We start from the raw sequence: 16,918 nt of genomic DNA on the forward strand, positions 1-16,918 counted from the left end.
TAAATCAGACACACAAAATAGGATAGAGGTAAAAGCCATGAGTCTCTGTGCAGCACATAGATTAATAGAAATGAATTTAGCTGTAAGAGCTAGTTAGTAATAAGCCTGAGCTATTGACCAAACAGCTATAATTTGTATTAAGTCTCCGAGTCAGTTATTTGGGAAGCAGCTGCAGGTTATTAGGGAGCAGGCAGTTAGGACAGGAAAACTCCACCTATACCTGTGGGCACATCTATGAGGGTATTTCTGGAGAGGAGAAAAGCAGTCTTGGATGTAAGCAGTGCCACCCTATAGGCTGGGTACATGCTGGAAATCTCAGCACTGGAAAGGAAGAAAAGGGCAGATCCCTGGGACTTGCCAGCCAGTCATCATAGCTGAATCGGCAAACTCCAGGTTCAGTGAGAGACCCTTAAAAAGCAAGGTGGATAATGACTGAGGAGGGCACTGGAGGTTGATCTCTGGCCTCTACATGTGTGTACACATACACACAAAATAAAGTAAGATCAAGTTTCTTTCTTAGGAAGTAAAGGACAGGTTAGAGAGATGGCTCAGTGGTTATGAGCACTATGTTTGCAGATGGCCCAGGGTCAGTTCCCAGCACCGACTAGGCAGCTCACTTTATGACTCAGTCTAGAGGGTTGGATGTTCTTCTGTAGCCATTGCAGACACCAAGCATACACATGGTTCACAAATATGTATGTGGACAAAACACCCACACACATAAATTTAAAAGAATTTTAATTAATAAAAATAAATCGAATAAAATGTAAACATTTATAGTAGTGGCATTTTCTCTCTATTGGAGATTTGGTTGCCCAGGGAATAGAAAGAATGCAGACGCACACATTAGTGGCTTTTGTTGAGAGTTTCGAACTATCACCCTTCTCTCTGGGTGGATGTTTTCCTATATTACAGGTCTGTAAAAGGTCCTGATTGTTATCATTCATGATGCTGGTGACCCAAGGCTGCCCGGGTCCCCTGGAGGGTGGGAGACAGACAGATAGACCATGAAGAGAGAGCTTGGGTATAGAGTTTATTTAGGATGGGGAGAAAAAGAGAGAGAGAAAAAAGAAAGAAGTAGGGAAGGGAGAGAGGCAGAAGCTGCTGCTTCAGAAGAAGGCTGAACAGAGAGAGAGAGAGAGAGAGAGAGAGAGAGAGAGAGAGAGAGAGCTGGAGAGGAGGCCAGAGATGTGTTTGCCTTGGCCTAAAGCAGGAGATTGGGAGTGGACGGGGCTTGTCTCTTAAAGGGATAGGGTACCCAGGTGACAGGCCAGGCCAGGCCAGGCCAGCAGATTTACTTTGACAACATTGTTGGTTTTCAAAGTTTCCAGAGAAATTGCTCTGTTCCTTTAAATGAGAGTCAATCACTAGAGATGGGTTGGTGACAAGGGTTGGGATTACAGACATCTGTGTTAGAACTCAGGGTTCCCAGGTTTTTTGTTTTTGTTTGAGACAGTATCTCACTTTAACCCAGGGTAGTCCAGAAGTCACTACATAGTCAAGACTGGGATTGAACTCACTACAATCCTTCTTCCTCAGCCTCACAAGTACTGGGGTTACACCCATGAGACACTATGACTGGGGTGTTTCTACTTCCTCAGTAGAGAGGCAGGCGACCTCTCCTGATCCCTGAGTGCCATCGCCATCCCCATCCCCAACGGAGTCGGACACAGTTGTGGTTGATTGATCTGTCAGGCCTCCTTTCGCTTTGAGAAAGGAAGCACAGGGCTGGGTCTCAGGTCTCTATGCAGGGCAGGCACTGAGGTTCAGGCTGCCTCGTTACAGCCCAAAACATCATCCATGCTCTCAGACAGCTGGGTGGCTCTGAGCCGCTCATTGGTAAAGCAATTTTTGTAAATGACCCAATTACTTTCCTGGGCAAGAAGGGCAGGCATCTCACCACTTACACATCAACCACGACTCTCTTTAGTACAAGCAGATGCAAGGAGCAGATGAATCAGAAACCCAACCCTTGGAGAAATGATCACGTGACCCACAGGGACCGTGCTGTCTCACGGCCGTATATTTGAATTGCAGCGTGACTGGCACCTCTGAAACTGGCACCTAGGCTGTGGCTAGTGTGTTCTAGAGAGAGCTTGGGGCCAGCCCCACATTCATTCAAGCAGGAGACACATTGTATTTCATCAATCATTGTGGCATTACAGGAGTTAACAAGGGGAATTGTTGACTTCTTTCCTTGGGAGCCGGAAGAGACCTGCAACTTGCTCCATGATTCCCACTGGCCCTATCCCATGATTCCCACTGGCCCTATCCCATGATTCCCACTGGCCCTATCCTGTGATTCCCACTGGCCCTATCCCATGATCCCCACTGGCCCTATCCCATGATTCCCATTGGCCCTATCCCATTATTCCCACTGGCCCTATCCAGTGATTCCCATTGGACCTATCCCACAATTCCCACTGGCCCTATCCCATGATTCCCACTGGCCCTATCCCGTGATTCCCATTGGCCCTATCCCATGATCCCCACTGGCCCTATCCCATGATTCCCACTGCCCCATCCCATGATTCCCATTGGCTCTATCCCATGATTCCCATTGGCCCTATCCCATGATTCCCACTGCCCCTATCCCATGATTCCCATTGGCCCTATCCCATTATTCCCACTGACCCTATCCAGTGATTCCCATTGGCCCTATCCCATGATTCCCACTGACCCTATCCAGTGATTCCCACTGCCCCTATCCCATGATTCCCATTGGCCCTATCCCATTATTCCCACTGACCCTATCCAGTGATTCCCATTGGCCCTATCCCATGATTCCCACTGGCCCTATCCAGTGATTCCCACTGGCTCATAGGGCCAAGGAGCCACAGAGAAGCTATCACTGCATTGGGCCCCAAACTGGAAAGCATGCTAGTAAATATCTTCAATTTAAAGAGGCAAGGAAGAAGGAAGACAAAGGCTCTATATTAAGTCTTCAGGAGGATAAAGTTATCAATTCTGGAAATTAGCCTCATGCCAGCCTAAGAAATATTAAAGATCAGCCAAGTCCGATAGCAAGCACATAGGGTTTTGAAATCAATTTCCGGCTTTTTTGTATATTTTAAAGTATTTAATACTTGAGGATTTAAATATACAAATATGGATATGGATATGGTTAGAGAATTGCTCAGACAAAAATATAAACTCTTAAGTACCTAAATTAGAAGATTAACAGAGCAAGCGTAGAAGAAAGGTCAGGAAGAGAAAAATGAGGCAGGGACTCAAGAGAAGCAATAAAGGGTAAGATAATAAATCCACAGAAGGAAGAAAGAGATGTAAAGATAGGAACAGAAGCCTATGGAGGCAAGACTGAAAATCAATGCCAAGGATTGATGATGCAAAGGGCGCTTCTTCAAACAACTAATAAAACAGGGTCTCAGTTACTGTTCTGTTGCTGTGGAAAGACACCGTGACCAAAGCAACGCGCAGAAGAAAGGTTTTATTGACTTACAGTTTCAGAGGTGAGTCCATGGCCATCAAGGCAGGAAGCATGGCGGCAGGCAGGCAGGCCTGGGGCTGGAGAACAGCTGGGAGCTCACATCTGATGAGAGAGAGAGAGAGAGAGAGAGAGAGAGAGAGAGAGAGAGAGAGCGCATTCACTTGAAGTGTCATGGGCTTTTGAAACCGCAAAGCCCTTCTCCAATGACACCCTTCCTCTGACAAGACCACACCTCCCAGTTCTTTCTAGTTTTGCCAACTGTGGGCCAAACATTCCAACATATGAGCTTATTGGGGACATTCTCATTCAAACCAACGCAAATAGTGAGCTTCCAGTAAGACTGGACAAGGTCAAAAATACCCCACACAGGACAGAAAGGAGAGGTGACTTCAAGAATAAATGATTTCAAAGTGTTTTTTTTTTTTTCAGTTACGAACAATGGACTGAGAGATTTACAAATCTGGCAACCTGAGTTTGATCCCCTGAACCTGTGGTAGAGAATCAACTCCCAAATTATTCTTCCGACTTCCACACATGCATCATAGCATACATATGCATGTGTACACACATACACATACACTAAAATTTTTTTAAAAAAATATGAACAAGCATATAACACTGCATTTCAGTTCTATACAAAAATGGGACTAATTTCCAAAGAGGATAGAAAATATGAAAACAGGAACAAAGAAATGGAGGCTTACACTGGAGAGATGGATCAGCAGTTAAGAGCACTTGTTCTTAGACAGGACCCAAGTTTAGTTCCCGGCATCCATGTCAGGAGGCTCACAATTGCCTGCGACTCCAGTTCCAGGCCCCCAGGGCTCTCTTCTGCCCTCTACAGGCCCCTGCACTCAAGGGCACATAGACACATAATCAAAAATTAATTTTTAAAAAAGAAATGGAAGAGCTGAGTTGATGATAAGACTGCCAGAAATTGACTAGTAATGAAATGTGTCCATCAAGTGTCTCAGGAACAGAGTGGGACTCGAGAAAAGAGCGGGCAGGCAGTGGGCACCTACAGAGGTTGTCTCGGAGAACCGGAAATGAGCCTTGTGGGGAGATGCAAATTCGGACCCGAGGCACCACCTTCTATCTATGGAATTGGCTAAAATGAGGAGCCAGGGAGCTGACCAGAGCCCTTGTCTTACCAGACTTGCTAAGGACTGTCCGACCCCCAGATCCCGCCTCCTCCTGCACGGGGCGGGGCCTAGCTCAGAAAACTACCCTCTCCTTCTCCTTTTTGTTTGTTACATTCGGTTAGCACGGAACACGAACAAGGCATCACATGTCCTACTTGATGAGATTTTACACAACACGGCACTGGCAGGACCACCAGCACCCAGAGAGCACCCCAGTGCTCACCCTTGTTATGACCTTCTTCCAAAGTTTTCTCCTATTTTGACTTCCGATGCCATAGAGTTGGTTTGCACTGTGCGCATGTGCGGACATGCGCTGCATGCAAGTTGTTGATAGGTGTTCTTATTTCTCTCCACTTATTTTTGAGGCAGGGTCTTTCCATTCCCTGGACTTGGGGCTTGTCATTCCCATGAGAGTCACTGCTCGGCAAGCCCCAGGATGCTGCAGTTTCCACCTCCCAGCACGGGGGCTGCAGGCACAGGCTGGAGAATGCTCAGAGACACCCTCCCCCCGATCCTAGGTGTCTAGCTACGGGGTGCGGGGCTTCTCCCAAACACAGACTGTGTAAGCTGAGTCCGACACACTGTGATTCTGTGAGGGGAGCATGAACGGGGCGTGCTGCTGGGTAGGGTGGGGTGGCAGGCGGCATTGGTCCCTACAGGCCTGGGCCCAGGTTTTATGCCTGTCAGTGGGTGAGGATTTGCTTTGGGGATGACGTTCCAGGTAGTGGACCAGCACCTGCAGAAGCCTGTGGGTAGGCAGGGCGGCTTTGTTGACTCAAAGGGATCCAACAGGAGTATCGGGCCCAGTGTGCCAAACTGGGTGACTGTTCTTGGAAGCCCCAATAGGATTCTGGGTGTCCTTGCTGACCAGGCAGCTAAGAAGGACCCGCCTGAATGTCACCAAGCTAGAGACAGATTTTGGTCCCTCTTTGTCCCCAGGTTGGTGTTTTGTCTCTGTAAAATGATGTTCTGGAGTGCGAACATGGGTAGCATGAACCAATCACGGGCCTAATTTCCATGCTTGCTTCCTTCTGTCTTAGCTGCAGGTGCCCGCTGCTTGCAAGGGTGTGGGAAGCCGACTTGGAGGCCTGTCAGCTGCTGGTGCAGAGCCTGTGGCTCCAGGAAGCAGGCAGTGGTCCGCATGCAGACGCTGAGAAGCAAGTGGACAGCACAGGAGAGGCCACCTGGACAGCCTCCCTGGCTGTCCATCCAAGACCCCACCCCGAAGAGGAGAAAACCCCCTCACAAGTGTCCCGTGGGCAGAACACTCACTCAGCCCCTTTACCACACGGTGCTGGAGGCCAACAGAAAGAGGTTTGTCCTGTGTGTGCATGGCTGTGTCGGGGTCTGTTGTGTGGAGCTTAGGGTTAAGAACAAACAGAACTGGGGTGGGGGGTGTTTCCACAGACCCTCATAAAGTTCCCAGAGTTTATATAACTCTTGAATATGATAACAAAATAGTGTATAACTTTTTGAAGCTTAAAATGTAGAAGAGCAAAGAGAAAAGCTTGGAACATTAGCTTTCTCTCAGTTTAGATGGCCCCAATGCTCTCATTCATTCTAGAACAAGGAAATTAATATAGCAGCATATACAGTGTGCACTGCATATATAATATAGGTTGTTACATAGAATTATATACCCCACATGTTTCATTGTATCTCTAGAGCCTATAGATTACAATATATCATTTAGGAATTCAAACATTCTAATGTATACATGTATTCTAATGTATACATGTTGTCATTTTCACCAAAAACGGATCATAATGAATGTGGTTCCTGTTTGCACAAAGCCAAGGCAAACCCAAGAGCAGAGAGCCCTGTTGTTTGGCCTGATGTGTGCATTTCCATTAGAACGTGATTTTACTTAATTTTTAAATCAGAGGCTGCCCCTGACAACTGGGGAAGGCTCCCTCACCCCGCTTCCCCAACTTCCCATTCCCCTCCTGCCCTGAGTCCAGAGTGGCTCCCTGGTTACCTGCCTTCCTTCTCTCTAAGGCTCCCGAGCTCGTTTGGTGGCTTCCGGGTACTCTTCCCATAGGTTCTGTAAGGAGGAAGTTGACTAAAGCTGACGCCTGGCTCATGCTATCTCACTTTGACCTTCAACCCTCATTGCATCCCTTCCTTTGTCTTTGCTAGGACTCAGCGAAATGGAAGGGTGGGTGGGGAGAGCACCCCAGCCAATCCATGGGGACTCCTGCCCCCATTAGGACTAGAGCCGTTACATTACAGACCTGTGCCCTGTGTTCCGCGTAACATCTGGTCGTTGTGTCTGCACTGTCTTGAGGAATGGCCCTGGTGTTGTATTTGAACACATGTCCCAATGGGAGGATGAGTAGTGTACCAGTCGCTCTGGGTCCCTCAGCTGGGTAGGCTTGAAGTAGCACCCCTGTGTTACCCAATATTCTCTCTGGAAGAGAAGCAGCGTTTGCTAAATACTTAACAACTTCTCAGGGAGCCAACATTGCACTGGGAAGGCATGGGCCATCGTAAACCATGAGTCTATCCCAGGAGCCTGAGGCCGGCAGAGCATCTTCAGGGTGAGAGAACAGCATTTTGTTATAGTGGTTTTATTTTAAAGAGTGTGCTGCTGCGAATCTCTGACCGTGTCTAATTTATAAGTCAAGCTTTGTCACAGACAGGTCTACATATGAAAAGTTGTTGTCCTTGGGTTTGATGCTGTCTGTGGTCTCGGGTATGCATTGAGGGGTCCAGGAACATTGTCCCCGTGGAGAAGCTGTGACTGTCTCATATAGTGAGAACGGCGTTCTTTGGATTCACAAGTGTCATAGATCTGAAGATGACAGATGTAGGTTTGGAAGGGCAAAGATGATGGGAACAGAGAGCAGGTCCCGTTGCCTGGAAGCTGGGAAGAAAGAACCTGGGAGGAGGGTCAGATGTGTTCTCTGTCTTGTGTTGTCAGCATGTATGTAGCTGAGTCATGGCTTTACAGAAAGCAAAAGGACACTATTGTACATAGCCTTCCATAACTGACAAAAAGTTTAACGCAATGTCTTCCTGCTAAAAATCAGAACTGAATATGGAACAGGTGGTCTTAGCTCAAGACTCAGAGTGGTCAGGGGAGGAGAGACCTCAGCTTGGAGTCTCTGCTGCAGTTCTGTTTCTGTTGCTGGGAGACTTCATCTCCTCATCCACTGACACAACACCAGCAACAGCGTGAGCTGGAGGGATGGCTCAGTGGGCAGAGAGCTTGCTGTGTGAGCAAGAGGACTTGAGTTAAATTCCCAGCACCCACACAGAGGGCTGGGCAAGGCGGTGTAAGCTTGTAATCCCAGCTCTTGGGAGGTGGACGCAGGAGGATCCCTGGGTTTGCCTGCCTTTCCAAATTGGCGAGCCTCAGGGCAATGAGAGACCCTGTCTCAAAAAACAAGGAGGTTGACTTCTGGCCTCCATATACACATACACAAATATGAATGGTCTCTCTGTGCACACACAAACACCTATGCACACCCTTCTCAACACACATGAACATACATACAAACTCATATGCACATACCTGCACATACATGCTCAGACACAAAAATAACAATGGCCATAAAAATGAAGAACAAATAATTAGAACTAAGATTTATCGGCATTAATTACCTTTCTCGTTACCATGACAGACGCAAGAGAGGAGAGAATGTCTTCGGCTCACTGTTTCAGAGGCCTTGGCCTGCCGTGGCGAGGGAAGCATGAGCAGAGCACGCTACCTCACTTTAGGCCGTCTCTTTGGCCTCGTTAGTTGTAGTATCTGTGCACGTGGTGAAACCTAGAAGATAAGCGTTTTGAAAATCCCCAGTTGTGGGTTTCCCTGCCAATGCAATAAGCCAAATCCAGCTGAATTGATAAAACCAGGTTTATAAACAGAGCAAAGCAATTCCCAGGTGACTCTCAGGGGTTGGCAGGAGAGAAATCACATGCAGGTCTAGGGGCCAGGTCTTAAATACCCTGTAGGCGTGGTCCCAAGATTCTCAGGGGGAGAAGCCACTACTGCTTGGCAGGCTTTCTGAAGGCAGGGTCGGGAGAGAGAGAGAGAGGTAGGACCAAGGTCGGCCTTCCACCTAAGCATAACTAGTGTTAATTTTTGTATCCCTGGCTCTCGGGAGGCCACAACACCCAAAACCCCTTTTGATAATCTACTTTGCTCCTATTGTCAGGAGGAGGGCGTGAGCAATGAATGAGAGTGAGGCCTAAGGAGAAATGGGGAAGGCTCGTGTTTGCTGGAAGATTTTTAGACCCCTGAGGCTCAGAGGTGTGATAGTTGGGGGGTCTCCTGAGGAAAGTGGTTTCGGCCTCCTTTCTTGCTTTTCAGGGCTATTGAAGTCTGGGGGATTGATGTGTTTATCTTGAGGCAAAATGTTCCTTTGCTTTGCGGCCCCAGGTGTGGTTAGCTTTGCAAGGCTCCGCTGGACAGGGCTACCCGCACTGGTTTTCCTATTGAAGTACGGCACCCGGGGGGCAGGCAATTGCTTTTCAATCCAAATCTTCCATGACGAATCTAGGGCTTCTGACAGAGGTCCACAGGGAGATGATTTCAAAGTGTTTCCTGTGCTTATCTGGCCAGCGCAGTGATATGCATTTCGGAGGCACATTGTCGCTCTGCTCTGGAGCACCAGATCCCCGTGGCTGAAGGACCCTGCCAGGCTACTCAGCGCCATTGCCTTCATTCTGCACCTGAGTCCGTGAAGGCAAAGCCCTTTGCCCGAGGCTTTGTTCCAGAGGAAGTCAGCAGCCCAGCTGTGGGCTGCATGGGGGTGCCCGGATTGTGAGCGCCCTTTCTTTTCTGGTGTCCCGAGAGCTCCCTTGCAGAGGCTTTAGCTGCTGTTGGCCCTGGCTTATAGATGGTACTGACATTGCCACAGGAGCCAAGTAGAAGCTGGGGCAACCAGCATGTTAGGTTCCTGCACTGAAGGGGTGCTGCCCATGCTGGCTGTTCTGACCCCAATACCTTTGGGATTCTTTCTTTCCTGATGGCAGCCTGTCCCCCCCACCCCCCGCTGCTTTCTGTTCTACTAATGAGCTGCCCTCCTGCCTAGCTCCCTGGACAGCGTGGCTCCCTCTGATCTCCCTCCCAGCCATGTCCCTTTCCAAGCCTGAGCTGCCACCAAGCAAGCTAAAGTAAGCTGGAGAGAAGCTGGCCTCACGGAGGAATCACACGCAGTACTTTAGCGACTTTTTACTGATTTCGGTAAACAAAGAAATCAGCAATAAAGACAAAAGCAGACGCCATAGCTTTGCCTCTTCGGAGACTGCATCCAGAGTACTGGGGCAGGACGATGAGAGGCTCTTCCCCAGCCATCGCAGAGTAGTGGCCGATGCTGCTCTCACAGAAGACAGCTGTCAAGGGGGAAAAGTGGCAAATTTGCTTAATCAAAGTTTTATGAGCCACAGGAGCCTTTAGAAAGAGCCCAGAGGCTCAGGAAATGCTCTGGGTTTGTTTGTTTTTGTTTTTGTTTGTTTTGTTTTGTTTTGTTTTGCCAAGGGTTGAGGGAGAACGGGCAGTGCCATGGTTTGGACAAGAACTGTCCCTCTGAAAGTTTTTGTGTTAGGGTTTGACATCAGCTGGAGACAATGTATTGAGAAGCTGAGATAATTTCAGGAGGTGCAGCCTAGCACTAGGTCACTGGGAGGAGGCGAGGGTAACCTTTGAGGCTATGGTGCCTCTGCTCCCCCCCCCCCCCCCCCCCGCCCGTCTTGCTTTTGACTTCCTAGTCAGTTCCCATCCCTTTCCACCACATCTTCCTTGCCTACCGCCATGTCTTCCTCACCCACGGTGAGTGGGTGATATGGACCCCTGGCCAAGATCCTGGATTGTAGAAGCAGAGAAAGGGATCTGAGCCATAGGTACTGTGCTGTCATTGTTCTTTGCTTGTTGACTGTGGGTTTGACATGACCGCTCAGCACAAGCTCCTGCCTCTGTGACTTCCACATCTTGATGGACTAGAACCTTGACCTGTGATGTACAGCAAACCCTTTCTCCCTTCAGTTGCTTTTCTCAGCATATTTTTTTTATCACAACAATGAACAGGAACCTAAGCCACAATGCAAGAACATACGCAAAAATGCCCTCTTCCCTGCAAGGCCACGGTTATCAAGTTCTGTTCAAGCACACAGAGCCTAGCAGCCCATACTAAATCCTCGGATCAATGAGCCCGATTAGACCCTTCATCAATTCACGCAGTATGTGACAGGCACTTTGGCCACGGGGTTGAAAAGTCGTGGTGCAGAACATTGAGACGGGAAGTCAGTGGGTTACTGCTCTGAATAATCTTGGTTCCGTGGATCATAAAACCCAGGAACTAGCTTGTTGGGTGAATTTAGAAGATTTTGGAGGTGTAAGCTGGAGAAACTCCAGATTGCTGGAAGCAAAGCCAAAAGGCCAACACTGGTTGACGTTCAGAAAACAAGGCCAGACTTTCAAGTCTCAGATGGGAATGAGGCGTCCGCTAGGAGTTCATGTTGCCTTCGGGAAAACCATTTGTCTGAACCCAGAGGATCACGGAATCCTCTCTCTCTCTCTCTCTCTCTCTCTCTCTCTCTCTCTCTCTCTCTCCAGCTAATTATAACAAGTGCTCTGGCCACAGCAGTGAGAGCTCCCCAGTGCAGGCAGATGTAGAGAACTAACCGCGCTTGTACCACGGGGTGGACTTAAGGAGAACCGCTGAGCAGGGGTGTAGCAATGGTGTCTGCTCAGAACTCCTTGACCATATCAGTAGTGTTCCTTCCACTGTGCGGGGCTAAGATACTGAAAACACACAAGCTCAGGTGCTGATCAGTCAGTGTAGGATTGAAGTCTCCTGAAGGGTCTGCCGAGTGACTTTCAAGGGGCCCTTCTTGCACATGCCTCACCTACAAGCCGCCATCCGCAGTTTCCAATTGGGTTGTCTTTAAAGTGAGCGCGACACTTCAGAGGCACATGCACAGCCGTCTTCTGTCTCCTCTCCCGTCTCTTTAACATGATGATTGTAATGATTGTGTCTTTCCAAGGTTTCCCATTTTAAAAAATGTAGAAAAGAACTTGATTTTCACACTAACATTGCACTGTTTTATATGGAACATATTTAAATCATATAATTAGGATGTTAAGTACAATTGGCATAAATAGGTTTAGAAACCACTCAACCAAAAAGAATGCAAGTCCTCTGCCTTCCAGCCTGGCCTTGGCCTCTGGGCAGAATGGAGGGAGCAGGTGGGTAAGGGAGGGGCTTCTTCTGTAGTCAGTGAGTGGCTCCTGCTGGTCCTTTCCTGTTAATTAAAGTCCCTGCCTGCCACCAGCCTCCTTCACCTGCCCCAGGGAAGGAAGTTGGTTCCTCTGATCTGCCTGCTTCCTGCACTTCTGGAAAAGCGTGGAATCGCTCTGCTCTCCGTGCTCCAGGGCCCAGGGTGGGGGCATCTCTACACTTCTTCCATTAATTAAGCATAGCTCAGTGCTTCTGAGAAAACAGCCTCAGGGCTACTGGAGTCTTCCACCGTGGAAACTTTTTGTCATTTGCTGGCCAAGACGGAGGGATAGATAGACAGCGGGGTGGTCACCGTCACCACAGGGCGGCAGGGACACAGTCACACCCTGGCAGCACGGGCTTCACTAACAACTACCAAATGCACACTGGTGCTCTTTGAGCAGCGGAGAGATTTTTCTCCCAGGGTTTCCTGTTTCTAGAAATGAACTTCTGGTCTACCCTTCATGGCATCCAGGCTGCATCTAATTCCCCCAGTGGGACCAGGACAGCTAAGGATGGGATATTCCTGTCCTCCAAAGACGAGTTGTAAGCCAGGACTGGTTATCCAGTCTAGGAATAGGCAAGAGTCTTATGTCTACCCCAGGCGTGTTATTCCTTCCTTTCCAATGCCTTTCTGTTGAATTCCTTTCTGTCAATCTACACTGGCCATCTGTTTTCTCAGACACCGCGTCCTTCCCCTCCTAGTTCACAGCAAAGCAGGCCTCTTCCCTCCCACAGAAGTGGGTAGCAGTTGCTGACAGGCTAGGGCCACAGTTTGAGAAAGAAAACTGGCCGTGTACTCTTCTCCATCTGGGGGACTCTACAGGGCCTCACAAGGGACAGATCCCACTAACCGAAATGTCCATCATCTCTCAGCAAACTGCAGGTGTCCATGACTGTACAGAAAAAGGCAGATGCATTCTGGGATGTCAACATTCAGAAACCAGGCTAGGTCTTGACTCTGAAAACGGTTCCTCCCATGCTCTCATTGTCACACAGCCTGTTTGGGGTTTTTTGTTTGTTTGGTTTTGGGTTTTTGTTTTGTTTTGTTTTGTTTTTTAAACACTCAGAAATTCAAGTTTTTATGACTTTTAGCACACGTGGGTGACATGTGGCATTTGTTCTCTTCGGTATGCTTTACTCTAATGGTCTGTATCCTTAGCCACAGATGTCTTCGAGTCTTATCTGTATCCTTAGCCACAGATGTCTTCGAGTTTATTCTCACGAAAGAGTCCCCAGCTGTGGTCTGTCTGCACTTCCTTCTTTTAGAAAAATGTTGCAAAAGGTTTATTTTTACTTATATGCCTGTGTATGCCGCACATTCATGGGAGTGTCCACAGAAGCCTGAAGAATGTGTCAGAGCCTCTGGAGCTGAAGTAATAGGCAGTCGTGAACTGCTCGGTGGAGGAGCTCAACTCGGCTTCTCCAGAGCGGCAGTGAGCCCTCTTAGCCACCGAGCATCTCTCCTGCCGCTGTCTGCGCTTTCTCAGCCAAAGGGCCCTGGTGGTTTGCTGTCACTCTCCCCAGACTCTGAGTCTTCACAGAAGAGAGATTATCCAGGCACTGCCTGACGCCGTAGATCTTATTTGCTGACAGGTTTTTCTCAGAAGGTCCTGTAAAAATCTGGCCCACTCAGTTTTGGTTTTGTGGATTTAAAAAAAAAAAATTGTTGGGCTTTTTGTTTGTTTGTTTGGCGTGTGTGTGTGTGTGTGTGTGTGTGTGTGTGTGTGTGTGTATGTGTAGAAGCTAGAGGTAAATTCCGGGTGTCATTCCTCGGGTACCATATATATTGGTTTTTGCCACATGGGCTAGACTAGTCAGCGAATCACAGGGCCTTGCGGGTCTCAGGCTCCCCAGTACTGGGATGAAGAGTGTAAGGCCCCACAGCTGGGCTGGAGCTCGGGTCCTCCTGCTTGTTCAGCAGGCTCTTTACCACTGAGCCTCACTTCAGCCCCTGCTGTGCTCAGCTCTGATGTCCAAGCCCAGAGTGCTGAAGTGAAGCAGCACAACCCCTCCTGGGTAATCCTGTCATCCAAAGGTCATTTCCCTGGCCCTTTGTGTACACTGGGAAACACAGGCCTATTTACACTGTGCTGTCAGGCTGGTTCTCCTACTATTGAAGGTGTTGGTTCTGCTTAACACTAAATAAAACAGAACACATTTATCAGTGAACTTGCTTCTCAAAGCCTGCTTTGGACAAGAATAGGGCACTTGAAGACAACTCACACCTTGCTCAGACCTGAAGAGGTCTAAATGTTTCAGATGCCTTGTGCCCCTTCAGACATCTGGACGCTTTTAAAAGCGAAACCCAGCCACTCAGGGTGTGACCACACAATGCAGAATTTAGATGAATGTTTCTATTCTCCGGTATAATAAAGACGCACCCTTGGAGTCCTAGTGTGTCTCTCTGCTTCATGGAATTTACACAGTGACTGCAGCTCTCAGCATGGATGTGGAAAGAGAAGCTTATAGAATCTGTTTCAAATAGATGCGCGGGATGCTCTGTGTGTGATGGACAGGCCTTTGTCTGAGGTAATGATTCTTTATGAAGACGGCGTTTTTGGAGGGAAAAGGCAGATCATAAAGCATTCCTGGGACACATTTGCAGAGAAACTACTCTGGAAACCAGCCAGAGGCTGGGGCGGTAATAGTGAGCCGAGGAAAGGCATTGGCGTCCGCTCAGCTCTTCCATGGTGGTAGTCTCATCTGCTTTACCTCAAGCTGTAGGAGAGGGAATGAGGCTTAGCAGCAGAGCAGACATCCTGGGGCTCAAATCAAACTTCGGGGCTTTTAAAGTGTGTGTGTGTGTGTGTGTGTGTGTGTGTGTGTGTGTATGCGCGCATGCGTGCGCGTGGATGTATGCCTGCATGCGTACGTGCATGAAGTGCAGGATTTTGGATATTGTTATAGCTTTGCAATCCCTAAATGCCAATGCCTTGACAACTGCTGGAGAAGACGGCTCAGTCCCCTGTCTTTCCCTGACTGTGTAGCCTGTGACTTCCACTGTAGGAAGGAGGTGTTTTTGTGATAGGTGGCTATGGCAGACACCTTATTACATGACTGAGGAAAATGGGGCCCTGGGTGAGCTGACTGAGTTATGGCAGAGGACAATAGCCAAGATGGCGGCTCAGGCAGGAGCTTGTGGTCTCCATCTTGCCTGTCACCCTCCCCCAACCCCACAACAACAATGGAGGTTGGCTGTGGCTTTGGAACCCAGTCCCAGATCAGCGTACTTACTGTACGCGCATAGACCTGTTAAATCCTCGCGATAGTTGATTTATTATTTGGTTACATGGTTTTTGTTGTTCAGTTGTTTGATTCCAGTGCCTCATCCTGCCTCTTTCCTTAGAATGGCTTTGGAGAACAATTTGGGAAATTAGCTATTTAAACAATGTCAATCCAGTGTGTAACCAAAGGGATGGCCTGTCTGCTTGAGTTTGTAGTAGATCACCACCGATGGTGACATTTCCAAAACCGTGCATTCTGTGTGGTGTGGGGCCTTTCCTACTGGCAGGCACAGAGCACACCAAACCTAACAATGATTTTAGTGAGCTTCCTATTCCAAAGGGTCATATTCAGAATGACAATAATATACAAGGCCTTCTCTTGCTGTAGAGACAGCCTGGCACTGTTACCAAGTGTTCATCCAGACAGCCATTATTATCGGAATATGAGCTCCAGTTCAAAACTTCTGAATGTTGTATTTCCCAAATGTCCTATCCAAGGACGTAACCACCTTTACAGGAGATGTGACTAAAGCCCTCAAAGATGCTGGCCGTGAAGTGTTGATGGTCCCACCATGCATGTGGGTTAGTATCCTGCCAGCCATTGTATCTAAAGCGCCCATTTTAGGTTTGTGCTTTTAGAAAGTTGTCTTGAGAACGTTCTGCTCATCAAAGGGAGCTCTACTTTCTGTTTTAAACCAGGCTCCTTGAACTAGGAGAGCAGGACAGAAGTCTGACCTCAGCTCTCACAACACAGCTGTAAAGGTCTGTCATGGGCCTGCAGGTCATCACAAGGTGACCTGCAAATGAGGTTTGAAGTGATGTTGGCTGTACTGAACTCACCCACGGAGAGACTGCCTATAAGGTCACAGGGCATCCTCTGAGGTCATTAAAAAGTGTGTGTGGGCGTGTGTGTGTGTGTGTGTGTGTGTGTGTGTGCATGTGCACACATGTATGTATATATGTATGTATGTGTGTGTCACATGATGCTATCTGGGAGTGCAAGAAAGGGATCATTTTTTTCTTCATATTAAAGAATTACCAGGTATTCGCCAGACACCATAGACTTCCCAGAAAAGCCATCGTATAGTACTGGAGAAACTGGGGTTACATCTCAGGTGTCTAAGTCTCATTAATAAAAAAGTTAAGAACAGAACACAAACAGAGGCTTAGGGACAAAGAATGCAATCAAATGAAAACCTAAGGATGAGTTGTTAGCGTTTAAAAGGAAAACCCCAGGGCAGGCAAGCTGTAAATCTCTTAGGGAGGAGAATGGAGAAGAGAAGCAAGCATGGACAGCATCCACAAAAAGAAGGTAGCGGAAAAGCAAAAGAGCTTGGCTCAGGAAGGCGGGCAGACCCGATGGAACCCCAGGGATGCTGCACCAGGGACAGGAATTCTGGGAAGGAAAATATCCATTATCTTAAGGTGGCCACCAGTCAGGTCCGTGACCTGCCCCACAGGATTAACCCTAAACAGGGGACAAGGACTTGTCCCCTCCTAGAGACAGTTTCTATTTTCAACACATATGTGCATGTATGTGTGCATGTGCACATGTGTGTGTTTATAATGCTGTTGTCATTCAAGGCCAGCAGCTGCCCCAGAGGCAGAGGGATTGCTCCAGACAGGTTATTATAGTCTGTATTGAGGCATAGACAGGCATTTGATGTTTGGAAAAGGCTTCTTTTTCTGGCTCTGCCCACCCATCTTGAGAGCATCGTCTGTCTAGTACCGTCTAAGATACCGCAAAGCTTCTTCAGGACTTTCTGCATTAGCTTACATTTCATTGCTGTCACCAAGTGCCTAAGTCTGGGCGCTTTATAAAGAAGAAAGGTATAGTGTAGTTCCCAGTGAGTCTAATAGTTCATGGTCAGTCAGACA

The 16,918-nt window shown here is 48.2% G+C and overlaps 1 protein-coding gene across 2 annotated transcripts in view; it reads left to right on the forward strand.

Annotated features, from left to right (window-relative positions):
- The window catches only part of Disc1 (DISC1 scaffold protein), a 199,491-nt gene that overhangs the window by 166,928 nt on the left and 15,645 nt on the right, over positions 1–16,918 (forward strand). For both annotated transcript variants that reach the window (XM_087900602.1, XM_087900603.1), the window contains one exon: positions 5,631–5,904. In XM_087900602.1, coding sequence (XP_087756728.1) covers positions 5,631–5,904 — 274 coding nt within the window. The remainder of the gene's footprint in view (positions 1–5,630; positions 5,905–16,918) is intronic.

Source organism: Myodes glareolus, chromosome 22, assembly GCF_982192425.1.
Source record: "Myodes glareolus chromosome 22, mMyoGla1.1, whole genome shotgun sequence".
NCBI lineage: Eukaryota > Metazoa > Chordata > Mammalia > Rodentia > Cricetidae > Myodes > Myodes glareolus.